The sequence below is a fragment of the Cetorhinus maximus genome, chromosome 5, assembly GCF_964194155.1.
Source record: "Cetorhinus maximus chromosome 5, sCetMax3.hap1.1, whole genome shotgun sequence".
Lineage (NCBI taxonomy): Eukaryota > Metazoa > Chordata > Chondrichthyes > Lamniformes > Cetorhinidae > Cetorhinus > Cetorhinus maximus.
The window spans coordinates 34,146,644-34,171,509 of record NC_135883.1 but is presented as its reverse complement, the minus strand read 5'-3'; the positions used below and the strand labels follow the sequence as shown (position 1 = coordinate 34,171,509).

Here is a 24,866-nt window from a genome sequence, read left to right as displayed (position 1 = left end):
TGAAGGAATGGCAATATATTTCCAGGTCAGGATGGTGAGGAACTTGAATGGGAACTTGCAGATGGTGGTGTTCCCATGTATCTGCTGCCTTTGTCCTTCTAGATGGTAGTGGTCATGAATTTGGAAGGTGCTGCCTAAGCAGCCTTAGTGAGTTTCTGCAGTGCGTCTGGTAGATGGTACACACTGCTGGCACTGTTCGATGGTGGTGGAGGGAGTGAATGTTTGTGGATGGGGTGCCAATCAAGCAGGTTGCTTTGTTCTGGATGGAGTCAGGGTTCTTGAGTGTTGTTGGAGCTGCACTCATCCAGGCAAGCGGAGAGTATTCCATCACACTTCTGACTTGTGCCTTATGAATGTGGACAGGCTTTGGGGAGTCAGGAGGTGAGTTACTCATTGCAGGATTCCTACCCTCTGACCTGCTCTTGTAGCAACGGTATTTAAATGGCTGGCCCAGTTCAGTTTCTGGTCAATGGTAACCCCCAGGATGTTGATAGTGAGGGATTCAGTGGTGGTAATGCCATTGAATATCAAGGGGCGATGGTTAGATTCTCTCATGTTGGGGATGGTCATTGCCTGACATTTGTGTAGCACGAATGTTACTTGCCACTTCTCAGCCAAGCCTGGATATTGTCCAGGACTTGCTGCATTTGGACATGGATGGCTTCAGTATCTGAGAGGTTGTGAATGGTGCTGAACATTGTGCAATCATCAGCAAAGATCCCCACTCCTGGCCTTATAATGGAGGGAAGGTCATTGATGAAGCAGCTGAAGATGGTTGGGCTGAGGACACTACCATGAGGAACTCCTGCAATGATGTCTTGGGACTGACATGACTGACCTCCAACAACAACAACCATCTTCCTTTGTGCTAGGTATGACTCCAACCAGTGGAGAGTTTTCCCCTGATTCCCATTGACTCCAGTTTTGCTAGGGCTCCTTGATGCCACACTCGGTCACATGCTGCCGTCACGTCAAATTATTCTCACCCCACCTCTGGAGTTCATCTCTTTTACCCATGTTTGAACCAAAACTGTCATGAGGTCAGAAGTCCCACCCCATTTCTAACAGATCCCATCTTCGCTAGTAGGGGAAGGGGATGGGGTGTGCTAAGTTCAAATAGCCTTCATTTTTGCTGCAGCAAGGGCCTTATCCCGCAGTATGGGAGTCACCAATTTTTATACTAAATGTAAGTACTCTTGAGGGTGGAAAAAGTTTGTAGAACTGTCATGATGTGAAGTTATTTAAATCCCCAGGCTTTTAAAAAAAAAAGAACAGTCTGCATCTGTCAATGAGAATTGAAAACAAACTGTGTTCTAGCAGTTACAATAACCGTTTGTAGACATTTCCCCCAGGGCTACCATCATGTCATTTTGAATGCTTGGCTGCTTTCAGCAAACTATAATTATTTCAGCCATGAGGGGGCAGTGGGGGATCCTAAGTTCAAGTTTTGATTGACAAAGAGGTTATTAAATGATTAGCTGTCTTTGTGGGGTTATGAATAGAAGTTTGTTTTTATAAAGCACTAAGCAGTTGAGATTTAAAAGTTTTGAATGGACTTTCATGAGTGGGAGTTTTTTTTAAATACAGTAAAGGCTGTAATAGATATTTAAGACCTTTATTTTATTTGTTCTTAACATGGTTCCTGAGATCTGCCCATGGTGGATACTGGGTGTGTTAGAATGGAGGGTGTAACTGCCGAGGTAGGTGGATGGGTTGACATTAAGTTGGCATGGGGGCTATAAGGAGCCATGGAAGTGGGTGGAGGGCATGGGTTAGCATTAAGTTGCATGGGGACTATAAGGGGCCAAGGGGTTGAGTGAGGTCTTAGGTTGGCATTGGGAAGTTCCTCCCAAAATAGGCCATGGTCGAATACCTGGGCCATGGTCTTAAGCAGTGTACTCATCCAATTCCTGTATATCAAATTTTAAAACAAATTATTTTATAGCGAGAAGCACCACAATGGAAAGCAGAAGATTTTACAAATTTTGGCAAATGGATGGATGGATGGGAAACCAGGAGAAAACGAATTCCAGGTAAGTTAAAATATAAACTAGAATTCTGCAAAAATGGCCACGTTTAATATTGTATATATATCAAACAGATGACAAAGGAACTCCATTAAAGAAAAAAAAAAGAAAGAAAAACTTGCATGTATGTACCACTTTTCAGGACCACTGGACATCTCAAATCGTTTTACAGCCAGTGAAGTACTTTTGAAGCGTAGTCATTGTTGTAATGCAGGAAATGCTGCATCCAATTTTGCACATAGTGATCTTCCAAAAACAGCAATGTGATAATGTCCAGATAATCTGTTTGTCTGATGTTGATTGAGGGATAAGTATTGGTCAGGATACCGGGGATAACTCCCCTGTTCTTTTTCAAAATAGTGCCATGTGACCTTTTATGTTCACCCAAGCAGGCAGATGGGGGCTCCATTTAATGTCTCATCTGGAAGATGGCACCTCCGGCAGTGCAGCACATCCTAAATACTGCACTGGGGTGTCAGCCTTGATTTTTGTGCTCAAGCCCTGTAGTGGGACTTGTTCCTGGAAACTTGTGACTCAGCAGCAAGAGTATTACCAACTGAATCACAGCTGACTCAAACCGTGGACAACAGCCATGACATAAACAGCAACCTGCGCAGTATATAAAAATGTATACTCATCACCTATTATGGTGGTCTCTTTATTAAAGAGATAAGAAGGGGCTTCTCTCATGGCTAAAAGCTGTAAATGCTTTGGTTTGTTCCTCCTTGAGGGCATGGATACTGCATTAGTTATTGTGGAACTGAGCTATGCAAACCAGAAAGATTCTGTGTTTGGTCCTTGTCTGTGTTGAGCAAGCTGATCACAGCAAAGGGCAGTACCAGAGGCATGATAATGGACAAAAATAAATCCACTCAGAATGTATACTTGTGCTTCTGGGCGAGGAAAGAATTGGGCTTGTCTGTGATGTCTCCATGGTAAAAAGGCCTACCAACACTTAATACATGGACTCACATATGAAGAATAGTTACCTGGGTGAGAAACTGGAAAATAGCTGGCACTTATGGAGCTTTACCCTGGCATAACCCAGTGCTTTGAAGAAAGAAGAGGGAATAAAGCTGGAGGGGATCGAAAGAGGCAGAGGATATTAGTGTTACAGTGAAGTCAGATGTGGATGGAAGGGAGTTAATCATGCAACAACTAATAATAATAGCAACAGTTATTAGCTAGGATCAGTTTGTATCTGGGTAATGGTTTTGAAAGGTACAAATGAGGTAAAGTCCCAAACTATATGAATCTAATTTTTCAGGATATTTAAGGTAGAAAGTGATTGAAGAGATTGGAGAACATTCTTGTCCTTTGGAATTATCTGAATCCTGAGTTCTTCAGTACAGTACAACAAAATTAGATTGTCCATCGTTATTTAAGTATGTTCAGAATGTTCAGCTGACAATCTCGCTAGCCTCAACTTCCACCATTTACTAAAAAAAAGACTCCACATTTACCTCACCAGAACCCACCAGAATCTCTAAATTCCTCTCCTTTGGTCCCCCATCCACCTTGACATTGCTGCCTCTATTGACATGCTCAACATCTCCCTTGCCTTTCTTCTGCCAACCCTTCATGGTTTCTCACCCCTGGATTTTCAAGGCTGAGGACTCCAGGCTTCAGTGCACCTTGTGTATGGCAGACCTGGTCATCCATTGCCAGATTTGACTGGACTATCTTAAAAAGCATAATGTCTGTCTCTCATTGGCTAAACCCACCTACTACTTCATTGACATATAGAGCTTAAGGACAGAACAAGCCCCTTTTCTCAAGGCAACTTCCTCTCTGACTCTGTGTTCTCTTGGCCTCTCCACGCTCATCTTTGATACCAAGACTGATGGACACATGAATTCTATTATTTTCATCCAGCCTTTCCGTCCCATCAGTTATGGACCAGTGTTACAATCATGTAAATGTCCCTTGTGTTGTGGTGCAAATTTGTGGGCCAAATCTTTTGCTTTGGTGACTTTGTAACCTATCCTCCTCATAAACCACTTTGGCGAAACAGGCTCTATGGAAAATTGAAAACAGAATTCCTGTGACCATTGAGCACATGGTAACATTTTTCTAAATCAAATAGCACCGCCAGGGCCTCATATGCAGTGGGTGGCTTACCAGAAAATCAAATCTACTGCACGTGTTTAAAACTTTGACCAAATGACCAGCTTCCTGATGATGAATTGGTTGCCCACCTCTTGTTTCGCTTATGTTAAAACTGGAAGTGGGCAGATTTGGTTCCTATTTCAGATTTTAACATTTTTACTTATTACCTGACTCAAATTCACCTGTTTTGGAGGGTTAAAATTAGGTCTCAAGTGTAAATTATTTGCTGAATGTGCATGCAGTATTTGTCTTTAACAAGGTATATTTCCATCAGGGATAAATTATATTCATTTATGAATTGGAATTGATCAGACTTGAACCACTTTATGGGCTGGATTTTACCATCGGCGAGCGGGGGCGGGGCCCACTCGCCGATGTGTAAAATGATGTGCGGTGATGTTGGGCAGAACTCCCGACGTCACCGTGCCCCATTTAAATTTTCAGGATGGTGGGGGCACAGCAAAATCAGCTGCGCGCCCGTCGACCTGTCAATGGCCAATTGAGGCCATTGACAGAGCAATTAAAGTAATTAGAGGACCTGCCTGTCCAACCTTAAGGTCGGCGGGCAGGCCAGGAGCCCCGGCGGGCAATAGAAAAAACATAAAACCTCATCCACTGGCGGGATGAGGTTTCATGTTGGGTTTTTATAATTTTAATAGTTTTTTTGGAAATTATGAACATGTCCCAACTCATGTGACATTGTCACATGAGGGGACATGTAAGGGAAATTTTTTTTTTCTATTTTTAATATTTTTGAAAGTAGAGGTGATCTCCACTTAGCCTCAGGGAGATGAGTGCGCTCTTTCGTGCACATGCGCGAAAGAGCGCACTCTCGATTTTAGGCATTCCCCCCCCGCCTGCACGGGAAGCGCATAGCGCTTCCGTGCGGACATCACGCTGGGTGGACCTTAATTGGCCCACCCACGTAAAATGGCGCTGTGCCTCCGATCGGAAGCACGTCCGCACGCGCCCGCCCATCAATTTCCACCCTTATGGGGGGGAAATTCAGCCCTATATATTCTTACCCCCAATTGTACTCAGTTCAGGTAGTTTGACTTCGGAGTTGCCAATTTTTATTCTAGGCAAATACATGAATGTATAATATTACCCCTGATGCTGGCTATTCAATTGATTGCATCAGTTGGAAACCCAAATCCCTCAAATTTTGCTTCATGTCCGTTCCTGTTGCTGCTTTTGTTTCCTCTAATATATTAAAGTTTCTTCTCTGGATATACACTTATGTTTGTACTTTATAGGTCACGATTGGTGTGTTATCAAGTTGGGCGTGCCTGGAGTCATACATGGATTTGATGTAGACACTTCTTACTTTACTGGCAATTATACTCCTCGTGTGTCGATTGCAGCAGCATGCCTAAATGCTGGTTAGTAAGCAGTAACTTCTTAGAGTGTATAACATTTAGCAGTATTCAAGTAAAACCTCAGTTCTGCAAAATGATACTAGAAATAGTTTTTCACCGTTCCTCACAACAATTTTTTTCCTCTCCTGAGCATCCACCCCAAGCTACATAGCACTTCTGACCTAAGTGGGTGGGAAGACAGTTTTTTTGCATGCTTTTGCATGTGGTGGCTGCTATGAGGAGGGTTTTCAGACTAACTCTGATATTTCCAATGTACCTCTGAGGAATATTTTGCCTCCCTTACACCCTTTCCACTTGAAACCATGAACTCCTGCTGTGACGACCATTGTGGGGAGTTTCCTTACCAATATTTTTGCTTGATTCACAGAACCATCAGGTAAACTCAACTTGCTTCTATTTAGTGTCCCTTATTTCTGCAGGTCATTCCACAGCACTCTACAGTCAATGAATTGCTTTTGACATATGTTTCACAGGAGACAATTTGCACACAGGTCCCAAAAATAGCAATGAGATGAATTACCAGTTAATTTGTCTTGTTTGCTCATGGTGTTGCTTGAGGGATAAATGTTGGCCAGGACCCTGGAAAATTAGCTGCTGTTTGAACACTTCCACGGAATCTTTTACATCCACCTGAGAGATTAAATCAGGACTTTTTAATATATCCCATCCAGGAGATGACACCTCCAACAGTGCAGCACACCCTTAATAGCACATTAAACTGTCAGCCTCGATTATGTTCTTAAATGGTGGATTAGAGTTGCCCTTCCAACTCAAGCAACAGGGTCGACACTGAAGCAGAACTTTATTATCACTCGCTATCATCCCATAAGATCTTTCAGGATGTCACAATGTTGCTGCTACAACACCCATCTTTAAGTCCTCAAATGTACTTGCCACTGAGTTGAGCATTTATGATGAGTGACAGAGCTGGACAATCAGTCCATGAAACTATATCATCTTTCTCTTGGATGGCCAGATCTTTTTATTACTCCAGGGTCATCTTGCAGGGCATGTGTGAACCAGAAGTCCTATTTTCCTTCACAAGCCGTGTTCTTTAACTCGTCTCCTGAATAACCCCTGTCAACTACAGTGGATTACAGCCCCGAATTACTTATGGGCATATTGAACTTTTTAAGGAAGACGTGCTTTTTAAAAAGACATACAAACAAAGACAGTGAGCAAAAGATGGCTGAGAATGTAAAGTAACCACATTCTGGAAAATTCCTGTGTGGATTATACTTGATAAACTAGTCCTAAGAGAATATGGAATGTCACACCTAAAAAGGTGTCAAGACCTACTTCAGACAGAGACACTTGAAAGGAAGAGATGAAATGCAAAAGACTGAACTTTAATCCCCTGTGGAGACAATGGCGACTGATGGCCACATCTCAGCAGACATCCAAACCATCTCTTGTTGAGCTATACCTCAGAATGTGGAAATGGTCTGAGTTGAAATAAAATGGACTCTGGGCGAAAGATGTTTATTTTCTTCCCTTCCAGGAATACACAAGGAAATGGGTTAAAAAGCTAGCTGTAGACCTGATCTGTATGTGCTAGTGTTTTAGTGTGCTAGTGTTTTAGTGTGCTAGTGTTTTAGTGTACTAATGTTCTAGTGTTCTAGTGTTCGAGTGTTCTAGTGTGCTAGTGTGCTGTGAGAGTCAAAGCAGAAAAAGATCAGCTAGGCACCCATGCAGCTCGCAGGCAAAAGGCTATCTCTCTCTATCTCTCTCTGTTGCTGGATGCAAGTCAGCAAAGCCACAATCAAAAAAGAAATAAGACAGCTTCTTCAGCCAACCTGCAGAACCAAGTGTCTCCAAACCAGCTACTAAACTTTCAAAGTCAGCTCTACTGGAATCACCCAACTTAACGACCATGACGTTTCACCATCTACTCCTCACAGACAAGCCAAAGACTGATTTGTATATCTTTTTGAACTTTTATTTAGACTCAACTTCTCATTTCTGTGTGCATGTGTGTTGTGTTTTTATTATTTTTTCTTGGGTTTTTAGTAACTAGTAAACTTAGTCTTTCTTTAACTCAAAAAAGCCTTGTTAATTTGGCTCCTTCTAAGACATAAATACATTTGAACTGGGAAAAGGTGTCCACGGGGGGAGGGGGCGGGAAGAAGGGACCCCTTTTAAATTAACCTTGTTGCGACTAATTGAGGAGGTTGAATGAAGAAGGGGAGCCAGCTCATTCTTCCTCACTCGGGAGCAGAACAAAATTGGGGTCCTATTTGGGAAGGTAACAAATCGGGGGACCTCATCCGGGGACTGGTCATAATACCCTCACATTTGATGTCAGTTGCACATTATCTGTTATTTGTAAGCACAATCATCAGCGATGTTGGAATGACACATCTTTAATATCTCTTATTGACTAGATGAAGTTCCAGACTTGCCTTCAAGGGGGGAGAAGATGGGGACTGCTGCTTCAGAGGAGGATTTTGAAGCCATCAGAAAGGTTTGTTGATGATGAAATGCAATGTCCCTGCGTGGATAACTAAAGGCTTTACTTACATCTGTTCAAAAACTACAGTTAGAATATTTACATGACTATGAAGTGGTGAACACTAGTGTAGATTTTCTGAGATCTCATCTGCGTTAAAGTATCTGGCCTGCTCCTAGCATTGATAGGTAGATTGTGGTTGCACTATCTGTGATTTTTCATCCATTGCTATAGCAGTGGACCAAGTACATTTTCATGATGAGAACTCAGAAACTTTTATACTTGGCTATACCTTTTCTTACTAAAATAAGCAAACAGAGGAAAGTATATCACTAAGAGATTATAGAGTAAATTTTCCAATTCTCCTGGTGAAGAGCTTTAGGTGATGGCAGTGCCTAATGGGAATTCAGATGCTATCAGGAATTCAGATATAAAAGTCAGAAAATTGTTCCTAAATTCCTTCCTGGTAGTTGCATGAAGCTTTGCTCTAGGAGACCTATTTCATTAAATGCATCCATATATTTTACTTTTATGAATAACATTGAATAAATTGGCACTGGTTATTAGTGATTCCATTAGTTTGAAAGATTATAATTTACAAATGCACTAATACATTAGTACAATATCAATGGGCCAGAATTTACTGTCATAAAAATGGTGAGGCTATTGACGTTCATTAGTGCATCAATGATAGAGCAACTTCAGGCCAGGGGCAAATGTGTGATTAAACTCAAATATCCAAAAGGGTTGTCCAACTTGTGTTACTCCACCATTAGCTTCACAAAAAATTACATCTCCCTCTGCCTCACCATTAATATTCCTTGAGTATCACAAAATTGCTTTATTTGCACAATAGATATGTAGAAAAGCACCACAAAAAGTTTAGTCTTGTCATTACAAGTGTGAACACCCTTTTAACTACATGGTAATTGTTAATTGGCACCATCAACCTCTCTGACATTGAAAATTAACTATTGCAAATATGGAGTCTCATTCCTCCAGGTATTAAGTGTTACTACTGATTGTAAAAATGTTTAGCTTTTTTGTAAACCTTTCCTTTCTGCCACTTTCTTCTCTCTCTCAATCCAATCTTTGTTTCCCTCTCTTTATTTTTCTTTCTGTACCTGATTTGACATTCACCCTCTGTAATCTACCCACCTTTTCAATCCTTATGCTATGTATTTCTGAACCCTTTAATATCATAGGTTAAGGAGATATATAATTGGCTGCCCTGTTCACTGAAGTCCCAAGTGTCCTGTTTTTCTTGTTGCGCTATTACCAGTTCAACTTGGACACAAAAAATGTTAAAACCTAAACATGCACAAAGCCTAAGTATTGATGGATGCCATTAGATCCCCTGCTACAGAAAATTCTAGGCCATTACTTTACTTTTTGTGCGGCTGTACACTATTTAACTGTTGTACACACAAGAGACCAGTAATGGCAATTTTACATAAATTGAGAACCATGTTGGCAGCAACTGGAAGCTGCCTTTATTACAGCTTAGAAACGTAATTTGGGGCAGGATCTTCTGGTCGGCGAGTAGGGGCGGGGCCCGCTCGCCGATGCGTAAAATAATGCGGGATGACATCAGGTGGAACTCCCGACGTCACCCCGCATCATTTCCATTTTCAGGTCTGCTGGGGGTGCAGCCGAGTCAGCTGCACTCTTGCCGATCTGTCAACGGCCTATTGAGGCCATTGAGAAACTAATTAAAGGCATTAATGGACCTGCCCGTCCAACCTTAAGATTGGCGGGCAGGCTGGGAGCCCTGGTGGACTTCAGAAAAAGCATGAAACCTCATCCACGGGTGGGGTGAGGTTTCATGAGCGTATGTACATTTTTAATCAAGGTTTCAATAAAAGTTATGGACATGCCCCAACTTATGTGACAGTGTCACATGAGGGGTCATGTCAGGGAAATTTTTCTATCATTTGTATTGCAAATTTTAATTTGGAGCAGATCTCCCTGAGGCAGCACTTAGCCTCAGGGAGATCAGTGTGCTCTTTCACGTGTACGCACGAAAGAGCGCACTCCCAGCTGAGGGAATCCCCCCCTTGCCCACACGGGGAGCGCATAGCGCTTCCTGGCGGACGTCATGCTGGGCGGGCCTTACTTGGCCCGCCCACGTAAAATGGTGATCGGGGGCGCTGATCGGAGGCACGCCTGCTCCCTCACTTCCCAAAATTTTTTCCTTGATTTTTATTTAAGAATACTTTGCTATAAATGGCTGGATTCTTATCCTCTAAATTAGATAATGAATAATAAAATAAACTTTACAACTTTTTCATATTTATTATACCTTCTATGGTAGTTGCTGCCAGAGTCCTGGACTGAGTTGGTTCCAATGACAATCCTGCAACCAGGCTATGTTGACACTTGCCACAATTATCTTCCTGCTCGGCAACTGAGGCAATGGACTCACATCAGACTGAACATGTACCCAGGTAATTCAATGGCTTTTTATTAAATTTGAAGGAACCAAGGAGAATCAAGGTGTGGAACATCACCAAGGTTGAAATGAGAAGACAAATTAAATCCAGAAGTAATGATCAAGAGATGCCAAACTTGGACCCTAACAATCTTTAAATCATGGATACAGAAGAATTTTCGACATTATGGGCTCTACTGGTGCATACCATGGAGCCTTGGGAGTCACTTATGAAATGTACATTTCTGTTCCAATGATTTACATATATAATATTGACAGTCAGAGATATTTGATTTAGAACTTATCTACAAATGCAGCAACGTTACTAAAAACTGCCATTTCAAAGCCTTTAGGCCCATAAAACTCCAACAGGAATAAATAACAAATAATAAGAAAATAAAAGCACTAATGGGACTTAGCTGAGGCTGTGAATAGATATGAGACCCCCCAGTGTCAGTACGATCAAACCACCCAAAAGTATCACTGACTGCTAACTCCCTCACCCTGGTGCTGCGGAACAGTCCTGCAGAGTTCCACACCCTTAGGAGAGTAATTGGACACATCTGCTTTTTTATCCTTGTCCACCCAGGGCACTAGCACATTTTCCAGACTGCTAAAGTAACACTTCCACAAATAACCTTTCACAATGCTGTTTATTTAATGATGGTTCTAACTTAGCATCTAGCACCATGGCTACCCAGCTCCTCTAGCATAAGTTACTTACATTAGAAACTCTAAAACCCCTTCCACTATTTTAATAGCCATGTACCCTGAATTTTTTGGATTTCCAGCATCCGCAGTAGCTTTTAGCTTTTTGTTTTTACCCTGAATTTGTTGTTTCCCTTCACCCACATCATCCGGTAGCCCTGCCCTTATTTATTCCATCTTCTGCATGGAACAAATTTGTACTTGATGTCCATCACAGGTAGGGCACTAAGTGAGAACTTCCCCAATCCTACTCACTTTGAGTAGAAGGCCACAGAGCTTGTGGGGAGTCACTCAGCTCTTGCTGTAGGAGATGATGAGATTGGTGGCAACTTGCTTTTGCTAGTTTAGTGACTCGGTACCTACGTTGTTACGCTGGCATCCCTGTGAACTACCACACAGCCAGAGCTACTCCTTTTCAGTCTCCTTAATCCCAAATGAGTAATGCTCGCTCATTCTTAGTATCTAGCCTCTATCATAGCAATGGGTGACATGGGGAGATGATGGTGGTGAAGAGGGCAAAGCTACCCAGAAGATGAAACTTCACGTTACTGCCACTTCTCAGAACAGGATGAGATGAGGGCCGCTTAATTCCCATGACCATCCTGTACAATATGAGGGGCCAACCGCCTCCTCTGATCATGGTCCCCAGGTGTCACTTAGAATAAATGATAGAAAGGAATGTTTAGGAACCACTGGAAGCACAGTGTTAGGACAAAGTAGTTTACATTATGCAATTATTGTGTTACAATAGGTTTTGGTTCTCTTTTCTCATGCAACATTCTTTTTAATTTATCTGACTTAGCTTATTGAATTATTTAACATCCCTGGCTTTCTTTCTTCAGATGGTGGGATTGCACGACTCAGGGTTTATGGCATAGGCCACAAAGATTGGTCAGCAGTTTCACAGAAGCAGGCAATAGATCTGGTTGCAATGACCAATGGAGGTGTATGCTTGGGATACAGTGATGCTCATTTTGGACACCCTAAAAACATTATAGGTAATTGGTTGCAATACGCTTATTTTATGGTGCTTCATTAAAGTTGTGTGCATAAATTTATGCAATTTAACAATGTATATACATTTAAAGTTCCCTCATTCATTTTGAGGGTACTTTCCACACCAAAACAATTAAGGAACCAATTTCCAAATGAGGCCAATGCAACCTCTCCTCAGCTTTTTGTTAGTCTCACATAGATCAGTTGCTGCACTTTGTACTGCCTAAAAATAGTAATAGGCAGTGAATGTGTAACTTGCAGCTATAGCCTTTAACATAGCAGTTTTGTCAGGCATAACAGGAACCTTACACCGTTTCTTTAAAGGTATTACTTTAAAAATAAATTATGCAATTTTATTTGGCTAATTGTTGGAAGAAGAATCAATGCTATTAACAATAATATAAATTATTTAATCACAAGTGCATGCATATACTTTTTAAGTACACATTTGATAAAAATGAAACCATATCTACTCTCCCATGATATATTGCTTTTAATGTTGCCAAAATTTTATTTTTTGTACACTCAGCAGTTTCTCTGTCATTTTTCTAATGGTGTGTATGAAACAGACCAACCACCGATATTATAGGTTAACGTTGCTTGACAACTTAGACGAACCATTTTCTTCCTCCTGTACCATTTTCAGCAAATGCAAATTAAATAACCTTTTCTCTGCTTGAATTTCTCTTTTTAATACCTGACGATTCAAAACTTTATAAAACCCATAACATATCACTGAAGGCATTGGAAGATCCAATGTTATGTCTGATGGATGGGAAACAGCCAGGAGATTGGACAGACTTCCAGTATTAAAGGTAGGAAACAAACAGTCCATCCAAGGATGCTTGGTTTTACAATTTACTCTGGAGTCTTCTTCTCGCATCGTGGGTCCTGATGGTGGGCTTGGAAATGCGCGGCACTTCCGTTTGGAGTCAGAGAGGCTGGCCATGCATAATCGCGTGGCAGCCAGCCTATTAGATTTGCAGAGGCAAGGACCCCGGCCAATCTTGGGGTAGGGAGAGGCAAGAAGTCACCTACCTAGCCGTTACCTCATGGGTCGAAGGTCAGGGTGCCATGTTTGAATGGCATTCTTGCCACCCAGCAGCATCAACCTGGCAGTTTGTGAGGAGTTTGTAATCCCTGGATCTGCCGGCATTGACGCAATGACATTTTGTAGGGAGATCAAGAGATCTTGCAGTGGTCTCATTCTGGCTGGTATCTGGATGCCATGAGGGTGTCACAGGCCTATCTAGTGCGTCACTCCATTGCCCTTGCCCTGGCTTCAGTGACCCTTGACCCACCCCCATCACCCTTGATCATTCACCATAGAGCTTCTCTCCCATACCATTGGTCAGCCCAAATCACACTGGGAGTGCGTTTCATTACCCTCAACTTGCCATCTGTCATCCGCAACCCTCCCTATATCATCCTTGACCTTCCCTCTATTACCCTCAACTCCCAGGACATCACCATTGACCTTCCCTGTATAACCCTTGATCACCCCAAAATCATGCTTGACCTGTAGACATTGACCTTCCCTGTGTAGTCCAGCTTCCTCCCTCTGTTCCCCATGAGCCTTCATAGGGCTGCCACCTCCCTCCTCCCCTCGGTCAGCCATGCCCCGTTCCCCTTTCACAGCCGCAACCCAATCTCAGTGCACCAAAGCCTCCTCTCTGCTGGTTCAGCAAAGCTCCCTGTCCAAGAAAAGCAGCTTCTACACAGTCCAAATGCACGAGGAAGACTACCTCACCTATTACGCACCAACTTTAATCAGCCGTGAATCTGAAGGCACGTGATTCACGTTTGCTGCGTGCTTAATTCCAAAGGTAGAATTTAATCTGGCGAAGCTTTAGTGTGTTTTAGTGAGCATGCATGACATGCTAATGTATTAAAGAGGTTCCCTCCGCTTGCCATCAGGGAGCACAATCGACCCTCAATCCGCTGCCAATTTAATACCCAAATTTCATCCCACTGTCAGGAAGCTGACTTTTTGTCTCCAGCCCACCTCGTTTCCTGCTCCCGGCAACTTCACAGGATTTCGCCCTCTGTTTCGTGTATACGCTGCTGGTTTTATAAAATGGCTGTTTCTAAACATGATATCAACTGATTTTGGCCATTTGTACTCTATCTTTCTAGGCAGATGATCAGGGTGTTTTACAGGTACCTGGTTATGAATGGGCTGTTTTTAAGCTTGGACATCCTGGCATAATAACTCACATTGAGATTGATACAAGCCACTTCAAAGGTAGAGTGAAAAGGCAATTTAAAAAGAAGCAGACTTTTTATCATATAGAAACCTTGAAATTAAGTTCTTTGAACATCTTGCACAAATACTTAGCACATTAGGTGATATTGCCTTACCTGTTCTTTTAATGGAGGCACTAACTCATTGATTTTAAAATCTTATGCCTTCTTTGCAATTGGAAACAAGGGAATTTCATATGATTGAGCTACGTATTTGTTCCCTTGTTTTCATAGAGCCTAATTTCAAGACAACTTTCAGTGTGACTTAAGAAAGAACGAACTTGCATTTATATAGCGCCTTTCAGAATCTCAGGACCTCCCAAAGCACTTAACCACCAATAAAGTACTTTTGAAATGGTCATCATGGTAATGGAGAAACCACGGCAGCCAAATTAAACACAGCAAGTTCTTACAAACAGCAAAAACAGATATTAATCAGATAATGGGTCGAAGGTTCTGTGTAGAGACAGTCACTGTCAGATTGCTACTCTGCTCCTATTTACTTACCTTGCGCCGCAGCTAGGCATTTCTCTCATGGACTTCCAAACTGGGCCTCCTCAGAAATGCAGAGCCTACCTGTTCCCGGAGTCCGCCTTGTAGTGCAGGATTATCAGGGAAAGCCAAAGCACGTCCCCTTTTTACCACACTAGCTGGCGTATTCCAGTAAGTTTGAAGGTCCCAAAGCCACTTTGAGAAGCTACGGAAGGAAGTTAAGTGGGTCTGGGTGGAAGGTAGGGTGGGTCTGGGTAGTCGGGGGTAGTCAGGTTGGAGGTGGTAGTTGTGGGGGTCGGGGGTTGGTTTGGGGGAATCAGGTGAGGGGGTTAGTTGGGGATCAAGGGGGACTTGGGTCTTGAGGTAGTCGGGGTCGGGGGGTGAGGGGATGTAGTTGGGAGGGGGTGTTGTGGGGGGCATCAGTAATATAATTAGTTAGGAGTTAGAACTATTTTTTATCTTTCTAACTTTTCTGGGGAACTATTCTGGTAAGTGAGTCGGAACCATTCGAAGTCTCCGACCTTAACTTAGAGTTTCAGAGGGTTCCAGATGCGGGGGAAATGCCGATCGGAAGCCCAAATTTCCCAGGCAATTCCTGCATAGTAAGTGCATGGGGACCTGCGAGAGATCCCTTAGCGCATCTTGGGGGGAGGGTGCCTCCAGGGTATGATCATCTGAAGAGCGAAAGTTCTATGCCAACAGGTTAGACAGAGTAGATGGATTTAAGGTATAGATCAGATGTGATCTAATTGAATGGGAGAACAGCTCAAAGGACTGAATGATCTACTCCTGTTCCTATACCCCCAGATAATTTATTTTAATATTGTTGGTTGATGGATAAATGTTGGCTAGGACATTGGGAGGAACTCCCCTTCACTTCGAAATAATGTCATGCAATCTTTTATGTCCACCTGATAGGGCAAGATGGAACCTCGGTTTAAGTATCTGAAACACTCCCTCAGTGCTGCACAGGGAATGCCTTCCTGGATGTTGTGCTCAAGTCTCTGAAGTGGGACTTAAACCTACAAAATTCTGTCTCAGAAGCAAGAGTACAACCTCCTGAGTCACACTGACACTAATCAAGAAAAATACATTGTTTACAGAATTGGAAAGTTGGTTTTATTCTGTTTCTACTAAGTGTCTACACTTTCCTTTTGGCATTTGAAATAAAAATTCAATGTAGCTATATGTTGCTACCGTGCTCCAGAGTGCCGACATTTCCTTTGAATGTTGTTGAGCGCATCAATTTAGCAGCAAGTGACAACTCCACTCATACTTTCAACTAAAAAGTGCTTTAATCATGCATGATTAGAGGTAGCTTCCACTCAGCTAAAAGAAATAAGTGCTAATTTCTTAACTGGGCACACCCAGAATGGAGTCACACTCACAGTAAGTGCTAAAATGTTGGGCCCAGAACTCATAATTTTCCATCCATTAATCTAAATGGATGAAAAGTAGCAGGTTGTGGCCCCACAATTTCCTAACTAACACTATCTAGTGCTGCTCCTTATCAGCAATGTCCATTTGGGAAAACAGTTCTCAAATTTCCCCTAAGAGCTATTGGTATTGGATACTCTACATATCTGTAAAATGTAAGCGTTTGCATTAAAGTACCACACATTAAATTGAGTGCAAGTTCATGTGGTAAGTAGTGTAATTCACAATAACTCCCAGTCAACATTTTCCATAGGTATCTGTTGACTAGACAACAATAAACAAAGCACACAAATTTATTGCTTTCTCAAGTTAAGTTAATTACTTCTATTTTAAACTGGAATTGAGGGAGTGATCACCAGATATCACACAGTCAATGGCAACAGGAGAATTTAAGCAGGATGGGAGCAGCAACAAGTCTTTAACAAGGACATGTGGGCGAAGCTGAGATTAGAGGAGCATGAACAGTGAAGTCCATATATGTATGAGGTGGACTTCCAGAGTTCGGTACTATCCAAGGTATGGGCAGTATCAAATAAAAAGCCACCGTCTATCAAGGAAGGCTGCTGTATGATGGACTGTGCTTTGTTAAAGACACGGTGGCTGGAACATGTTAGGTACTGTATGGGCAGAGTGAGATGGAGGAATTTATAGAATGGACGACATGTCTAAAAAATTACTGGAGTTCTTTGCGGGAATGAAAGCCCTACTTACAATGTAATTTTTGTGTACATGATATATTTAGCATTTCAGCTTTTGGATACCTTGCCAGACAATCAAATCATCCATAAGTCTGGTGGCCTAATTTGAAGTGTATATCTGAGGGGGAAGAGCACAGATTCCATCAGGTGATGATGGGGTGCCAATACTCCAGTTGGGCTAAGAGTTGGATATTATGACTTAAGGTCACAAGCAGTGATGGTGACATTGCTGTTTTTAATTTACATAAATGATTTGCAGTTGGAGACAGAAACAGACATTTTCAGATGATACCAAATTGAGGAATGGGTTTTAGACAGTAGGGAGTAGGTAAACCAAATACAGAAAGATCTGGACTGGTTGGGAAGATGAATTGGTGAGTGGCAAATTCCATTTAATGTGGACAGATAAGGTGGTCAGACCAGGAAAGGGAAATGGTGGAACATAAACTAAATGGCCACAGGACACAACATAAGAGTGGGATTTGTAGGTATCACGGATATTGCCCTGAAACTAATGGCCAAATTTTCACTCCGGAGCCTGGAGCGCAGAGTTGGAAAAATTCCCAACTCCACAAGCCTGACTCGGGAGCCAAAGGGGCTGCTGGGTGTCAAGGCGAGCTGTTTAAAAGGTCCACCTCGGTGCTCTGGGATTCTTCCAAGTTACAATAAAAACAAGAAAACACCCCCTCACCCCCACATACCCTATGCCCCATCCATGCCAATTCATGCCATCCTCATGGCCCTCACCCACCTCCATGGTCCCTAATCCCTTTTATGCCAACCCATATCCCTGCCCATCCCATGCCCCTTTATAGCCCCTATGCCAATTTAGCACCAACTCATATCAACCCTGTCCACCCATTGCCCTTTCACCCTCCATGCCAACTCACCCGGTATCCACCATGAGAAGACCTCAGGAGCCATTATGAGATGAAATAAAATAAAGTTCTAAGTGTCTATTGCAGACTCCAGTATTTAAAAAAACACTTTCATTCAGAAAAAAATTCAATACATTTAAATTCCATTAAGTACTTAATCCCTTATAAAAACAAGCATTTCCTTCAAGTACTTAATCTCATATGAAAACAAACATTTGTATTCATAGCTCCACATCAAAAACTTTATAACCACTTGGAGCTGTCAATCAAACTGTGAACTTGCAGCTCCCTCCCCCACGCTGTGATAATGATAGGTTGTGGAATCAGTCGTAGAGCACTAATCCTATCATGATAACCCTCAGGCTTATGTGAACAGCTAGTGAAATTGCAAGTAGCCATAGCAGGCTGTTTTTTTTTCAAAAAGTTAAAGGGCTTGGGGATTTAAACGACTTGATAGCTTGACAGTTCCACTGAGCTAATTTTTACGCACATTCATGCCTACTCCTTACAATCCCAAAGGACAGCTGATCTTTCCCAAAGGGTGACCAACCTCTCCCAAAGGGGTACCTGGATTTCTCAAAAGGGTGCCTTATCTTCCCAAATAACCCCAGCAGCTTTAGATCTTTTTTTCAAATGTCTAAAGCCTACAAGTAACGTTTTGGACATCCCAGTTATGAAAATCGCACCTGTTTGAAGGCAGCTGCACGTTTAAATGAACCGCGGATGTGCAAACAATAATCCGCTCCCATTTGAAAATGGTGGGTGCTGGTTCCGTGGGCAGGACTCCTGGAATCCATTTTTGCTATGGCGCCAGAGCCCTTCCAGCTTTGTGAAAATCTGGGCCAACAGTGCAATGTATGGCAGCCTTAAGGAAGGTAAAGGGATGGAAGATAAATCTCAGGAAGGGATTATAAATCTTTGCAAGGCACTGGTTTATCCACAACTTGAGTGTCGTGTAGAATTCTATAATTTAGTCATCGAAGGCAGTGCGGAAAAAGTTGGCCAAACTGATATGGAGTTTAAGGCATTACTGGGTGAAGTTAAGGAGCCCGGGATAGTTTTCAGAGAAAAAGAGAAAGGTCGGTGGTGGGGGGCGGGGGGAGGTTACTCTTCAAGTTTTTTTAAAGAAGCAGGTACAGTGAACCCTGATAATAGAATTTAAATTGCCACAAACTTTAAAACTAGTATCAAGCTCGGGAGAAGAAAAGTTGACAAAGGGCTGAATTTTATAACCTGCGGGCAGGCGCGTGCCCGACCCGATCAGGCGTAAAATCGCGCGAGAAGATGTTGGGCGAGCGTCCCGATGTCATCACGCACTCGCGCAATATTCCGCTTGGCAGTGCACGCGCAAGAGTTGGAAGTGCGCCCACCGACAATTAAGGTGGCAATTAAGCCCACTAACGGCGCAATTGTCTCTGATTTTTCGTGGCCCGTCCAACCTTACAGTTGGCAGCCGGGCAAATCGGCCAGGTGGCCTTTATATTTTTCACCAAACCTCATCCAAGCGCGGGATGAAATTTCCGTTATGAAATAAAATAAAAATAGATATCTGTGGGCAGCACTTTTATCAGCTATATTTTCAGGTGATCGATTGTGATGCATGGACATTTTTTTGCAGTTTTTAAACCTTTAGTTTAGCATTTTCAGGTCTGCAGCTCCCCGAGGCAGCTGTCTGCCTTCAGGGAGCTTTCTCACAGTGCTCGCCCACGCCCGCCCCACCCTGCAGCGCTGAGCTTTTCAGCGTGCGTTTCACGCCGGCTGGCCATTAATTGGTCAGCCAGTGTGAAATCGCGGTCGGGAGCTGTCGCAGTCGGTGGTCCGTTTCCCAGCTGCTCCTGGGCCTGCCAATTGCCCCTGCCACCAAAGGTAAAATTCAGGCCAAAATGTTTAGATGCACCAATTCACGGAGAGGGTGAAATGTGAATGTGAAATGGACTGCAGGGAGCCTATGGAAGTAGATTGTCTGGAAAGAAAAATAAAGTTGGTTGGATAAACATTTGAGGGAGCAGCCATTTGAGAGCTTTTTAGTTTTTGGCACAGCCCTGATGGATCACAGAGTCATTTCTGCTTTTCCTTTATTTCTATTTCAGAATGAATCCATTGTAGGCTAAGATCCAGAATGAAGCTTGCAATGTGAATTCCTGAAACATGCATTACTCTTGCTGTCTGTTGCACTCACTGATTGGGTTACGTTGTAAATTAAACATGGTCTAACACTAAAGCAGGTTTCTGATCTTTATTTGTGTGCCTGTGGTCCACAGATGCTGGTGGCAGATGAATTTTGGCGTCAATGGTCCCGATAATTATTGGGAGAAAGGGAGGGCAAGGAGGCAATTGTCATAGGCCAGGAAAGGCAGAGGTGCTGCCGAATTTAATGGCAGAATCTCATTTGAACTCTTATGCAAAGTTTCCTGCTGGGCAGTCAGCCAGATTGAGAGGCTAGTTGGCTGGCAGATTGGAAAGCTTACTGTGTATGGTCACAGCTGGGGATTGGAGAGTCACAGGAGAGGTTGGGGTGGAGTGAGGGTTAGAGATCACAGTGGGGACGGGGGAGATTGCAGAGGGAAAGACATCAGATTGCAGGGGACGTGAGTGCATGGGGAGGGACTCTGGAGATCACAGGGAGCAGGTTTGCTAATTGCATGAGGGCCTGGGGGTGATGGTGGCTGATCGCAGCAGGTTAATTTGAGGGGAGGATGGGTGAAGCACACCTAGGCCACAAGCAGTGCTGGATCCAACAATATAATAAAATAAAAGCAAAATACTGTGGATGCTGGAAATCTGAAACAAAAACGAAAATTGCTGGAAAAACTCAGCAGGTCTGACAGCATTTGTGGAGAGGAATACAGAGTTAACGTTTTGAGTCTGTATGACTCTTCATCAATGCTCACCTCCCTTCAGCTATCAGGTTTCCTGAGCCCTGGGAATGTGAGTCCGCAGCTGTTGAATTTATACATCTGCCTCATGAAAGCAGGTTACTGGTCTGACCCCCCTCACCCCACCAACCCACTTTTACTGAAGTAGGTGGGTTTGTGGTGGTTTAGGGGTGAATTCCTGTTTTTATGAATTTAATTCACCTGCCCTTCCTGATAGAGTTAAAATTCCCCCTGTAGTTTGCGGCGGCTTTAACGGTGTCAGTCTTAGCTGGAGTGAAAACTGGGGTGAAAATGTGAATAGTGTACTTAAACAATGCATTCTTAATCTTTTTGTGTTCAGGTAACTTCCCAGATAGTTGTGAAATTGAAGGATGTGCCATAACTCCAGAAGAGGAAAAAGAAAGGATTGCTATGATGTGGAAAGTGTGTCTTGGTTTGAAATGGAAATTGCTGCTGCCAATTACTAAGGTATATGTAGATAGAAGTTGGACTTTCACAGATTTTACTCACCATTGCCCAGTCCGGAGAAGGTTTGCAGTTCTGGCCATAGAGCCATATTGGATCCAAAATTCCTAACTATGAAGCAATGGGAAGTGGGTTCACTGGTAATTGTTCACTGCCAAAGGAGAAATTTACAGGGTTACTGGGAAAGAGCAGGACATTAGGACTAATTGGGAAGCTCTTTCGAAGAAAGTGTTGGCAATGTCGATGAGCCGAACAATCTCCTTCTGTTCTGCATAATTCTAGCACTACCTGCGGTATCCCTAACCCTAACCTTCGTTATCTCGTTACTGGAGGAGGACGGAAGAGTTAATTTGACCATTCAAGCATCTCCTCGTGCCTGACAGCAGTTTGAGACTTTGAAACAGGTTGCCCAACTGCTATAGACTCAATAAAAGGAGAAAAAGCACAGTAAAAAAAGAGTGGCCTCAACTAACAATGTTATTTATCTCAGGTTGGATGCCAGTCTGAGTTAGGACGGGGTAATCTATTTGATGCAAGGTTTGTCTGGAAAGTATAAAGAAGATAGCAGAAGCTTAAAAAAAAAACTCTGTGACACGAAGGCAGTAATTTATTAAAACAATTTAAGGTTTTAAAAGAATTCCCGTCATCAGCAATATAAGATAAAACTGTAAACCATGGTCCCCCCCTATTTGTACTTCCTGACTGGTTTTGAATTTAACAATTTACATTTGTAGGTCCTGAAAGCAAAATACTGTGATATAATGTGCTGTCTTAATTGGTTCTTCTGTAAAATGTATATTCCTCCATCCTCCCTTCTAATGGCCATGGCACAGGGTTGCTGTCTGCTGAAGTTTATTGCTGTGCCAATCTCTGGTGTTTTAGGGCAAAGGGTCCTAAAACATCCGAGTCTTAAAGATCTATTATGTCCATTTTGTATTTTTTTAAATGTAGCTCTTTGACTATATTGTCCTTTCACCCCGATAATCCATCTGCAAAATCCAGGTTAATTCAGTCATATTTGTATTTGTATCTCCTATTTGCCTCTTTGCCTTGTTTGAAGGGCTGTTCTTTGGTCGATAAATCCTACATAAGAAGACTGAGTTTAGCACAAGGGCCTGGCACATATAAGCTTAATGTGGGACTGAGTACAGTACCGCTCACATAGTGATGTAAGAGAGCACATGACACGCACCCAGGGTCAGTGTGGTGTTGGACAGAGCTGTGTGTACCAGCAAGCATGGAGATAGCTCCTAACTTGTATCCTTTACTGTTTCTTTGTAAATAGTTCTAAGAGTCACTAAAGACTTACAGGGCAGAATTTTCCCGTTGCTGTGCGGGGGTGGGCCCTGCATGCCGACGCGTAAAATGATGCACGGTGACGTCGGACGAGTGTCCTGAAGTCACCGTGTGCCATCATGACATTTAGGTGGGCAGACGCGCGATGTTCTCCGATGCATGCCCGCCATTAATTAATCACCCAGTTAAGGCCCTTGAGGCAGCAATTGACTGCAATTTTCAGGGGCCCATGTGACCTTCAGGACCTCGCATGGGCGCAACGGGCAGGCGGATAGAGACATTTGTATAAACCTCATCCACGGGCAGGATAAGAGGGGTAAGTGGGGTCGCTAATGTTATCTTTCAGGTATTTAAGTGTGAAAGTTACTGATACTTGCCTGTGTGAGCAGGAATACTTCAAAACTCATACCAGCTGCTTGGGCAGGAGTGAAAGCCTCCAGGTCAGGACTCTACAGCATAGATCATTTTTGGGGCCTGCAGCTTTCAGGAAGCCTTCCCTTAGCCTGGGAATGGGAGTTGTGCTCTCCACTGGAGGCACCTCCTCTGAGCAGGAATGGAGGGCCAGAAGGGGGAGGAGGCCAGAAGTCCATATTCAGCCTCCAGGGGAGCCACCTTTGAGAGGAGAGGCACAGGCACAAGGGGCACAGGGCCAAGAGGTAGTCCAAGGCGGAAGGGGCCACAGAAGATGCCACTATCCTGCTGCCAGTGTATACAGGCGATGAAGCAGTATCTCAATCTGTCTGAGGTGCAGTGCTGAAGGAGGCTTCATCTCTTAAGGAAGACAGTCACCTCCATTTGTCAGATGATAAGCCGTGAGATCTCTGCAAACTGTGTGGGTGGGCACCCCATGCCAGCGGCTCTAAAGATCACAGCTGCCTTCAACTTCTATGCCTCCGGCTCTTTCCAGGGGTCGGTGGGTGATCTCTGCGGAACCTCCCAATCAGCTGTCCACACTTGTGTCAAGCAGGTGACAGACACTCTGTTCAGGCGTGCATTGACTTTCATCCACTACCGCTCAGATGAGGCCAGCCAGACAGAGTGAGCCAGAGGTTTCGCAGCCATTGCTGGCTTCCCCCGCGTCCAGGGTGCAATAGACTGCACACATGTGGCCATCAAGGCACCAGCGGGTGAGCCCGGTGCCTTCGTCAACAGGAAGGGTTTCCACTCCATGAACGTGCAGATAGTGTGTGATCACAGGATGCAGATTCTGCAAGTCTGTGCAAAGTACCCAGGCAGCTCTCATGACGCCTACATCCTGAGAGACTCCCAGGTGCCGAGGCTCTTCAGTGCTCCGGCTCGGCTGGATGGATGACTGCTGGGTCACACGGGCTATCCCCTCAGAAGGTGGCTCATGACGCCTCTCCGCCATCCAAGAACAGAAGCTGAGGAGCGGTACAATAGGAGCCACGGCTCCACAAGGGCTGTGGTGGAGAGAGCCATCGGTCTTCTCAAGATGCACTTTCGATGCCTGGGCCGCTCAGGGGGCGCACTCCAGTACCCCCAGATCGTGTGTCACTGATAGTGGCTGCATGCTACGCTCTCCACACTCTTGCGCTGGAAAGGGGCGATGTAGTGGACGAGGAAGATGTAGACGCAGTTGCTCTGGATGCAACAATGAGTCCAGCAGTGAGTCCAAGGATGAGCAGCACAGGAGAACACTGAGGGGGTAGACGCTGACCCGGGCATACTTCAGGGAGGCAGGGACATCCGGGAGGCTTTAATCCAAAGAACCTTCAACTAGCCCAACACAGATGGACCTCCAGGGCTGCAGGCTCCATACTCGATACCTGGGTGCTAAATTTGCCTGGATAGTAACATTAACCAAGGCCCTTGTCAATAAAGCTCAATGTCAAACAATTCACTCATAACATCATGGGTTCCTGCCCACTTATAGAAGTAAGGAATCACCCTGAGGCATGGCAACATATTAAAATTTATTGAGATTACAAATGTAACTTCATAAACCAAAAAATAAAGGTGTTGCACATCATACCAAGTCTTCAATAAACTACTATGGGGCAACATAAAAGCACCAGTGAGAAACCCATGGTGTGCCTAAGGTGCCTTAAATTTACACTTATGGGTGCCACGTCTAGGTGCTGTCCCCTCGCTGGCACTGGTATCTGAGACAGCCTGCTCACTGTGCTGTCCTGTTGGCCTTGATTACCTTGGCAGACGTCCTCTGGCCCCTGGAGTTTTTGATGGCCCAGCCTGGGAGGGAGTGGCCAGTGCGACAGCTGGCTTCTCCCCAATCGCTGCAGCCTCATTGGATGCCATGGTCACTGGCAGAGAGGCGGAGTAGCTGCTGCCCTCATCCGGAGCGCCCTGAGAGGAGCCCGCAGAGACGACAGGCAGCTGCTGCAGTTGCTCACAGTGGATGG

At 43.8% G+C, this 24,866-nt stretch overlaps 1 protein-coding gene across 7 annotated transcripts in view; it reads left to right on the top strand.

The window, feature by feature from the left end:
• allc (allantoicase) overlaps positions 1 to 24,866 on the top strand; it is a 68,884-nt gene that overhangs the window by 32,373 nt on the left and 11,645 nt on the right. For 5 of the 7 annotated variants that reach the window (XM_078541672.1, XM_078541671.1, XM_078541673.1 and 2 more), the window contains exons 4-11: positions 1,946 to 2,033; positions 5,393 to 5,518; positions 7,900 to 7,979; positions 10,279 to 10,411; positions 11,946 to 12,101; positions 12,841 to 12,914; positions 14,236 to 14,344; positions 21,065 to 21,192. In XM_078541672.1, the coding sequence (XP_078397798.1) occupies positions 1,946 to 2,033; positions 5,393 to 5,518; positions 7,900 to 7,979; positions 10,279 to 10,411; positions 11,946 to 12,101; positions 12,841 to 12,914; positions 14,236 to 14,344; positions 21,065 to 21,192 (894 nt within the window). Of the gene's footprint in view, positions 1 to 1,639; positions 1,701 to 1,945; positions 2,034 to 5,392; positions 5,519 to 7,899; positions 7,980 to 10,278; positions 10,412 to 11,945; positions 12,102 to 12,840; positions 12,915 to 14,235; positions 14,345 to 21,064; positions 21,193 to 24,866 lie in introns of all 7 variants that reach the window. The other 2 variants (XM_078541674.1, XM_078541675.1) reach the window with 1 other exon arrangement.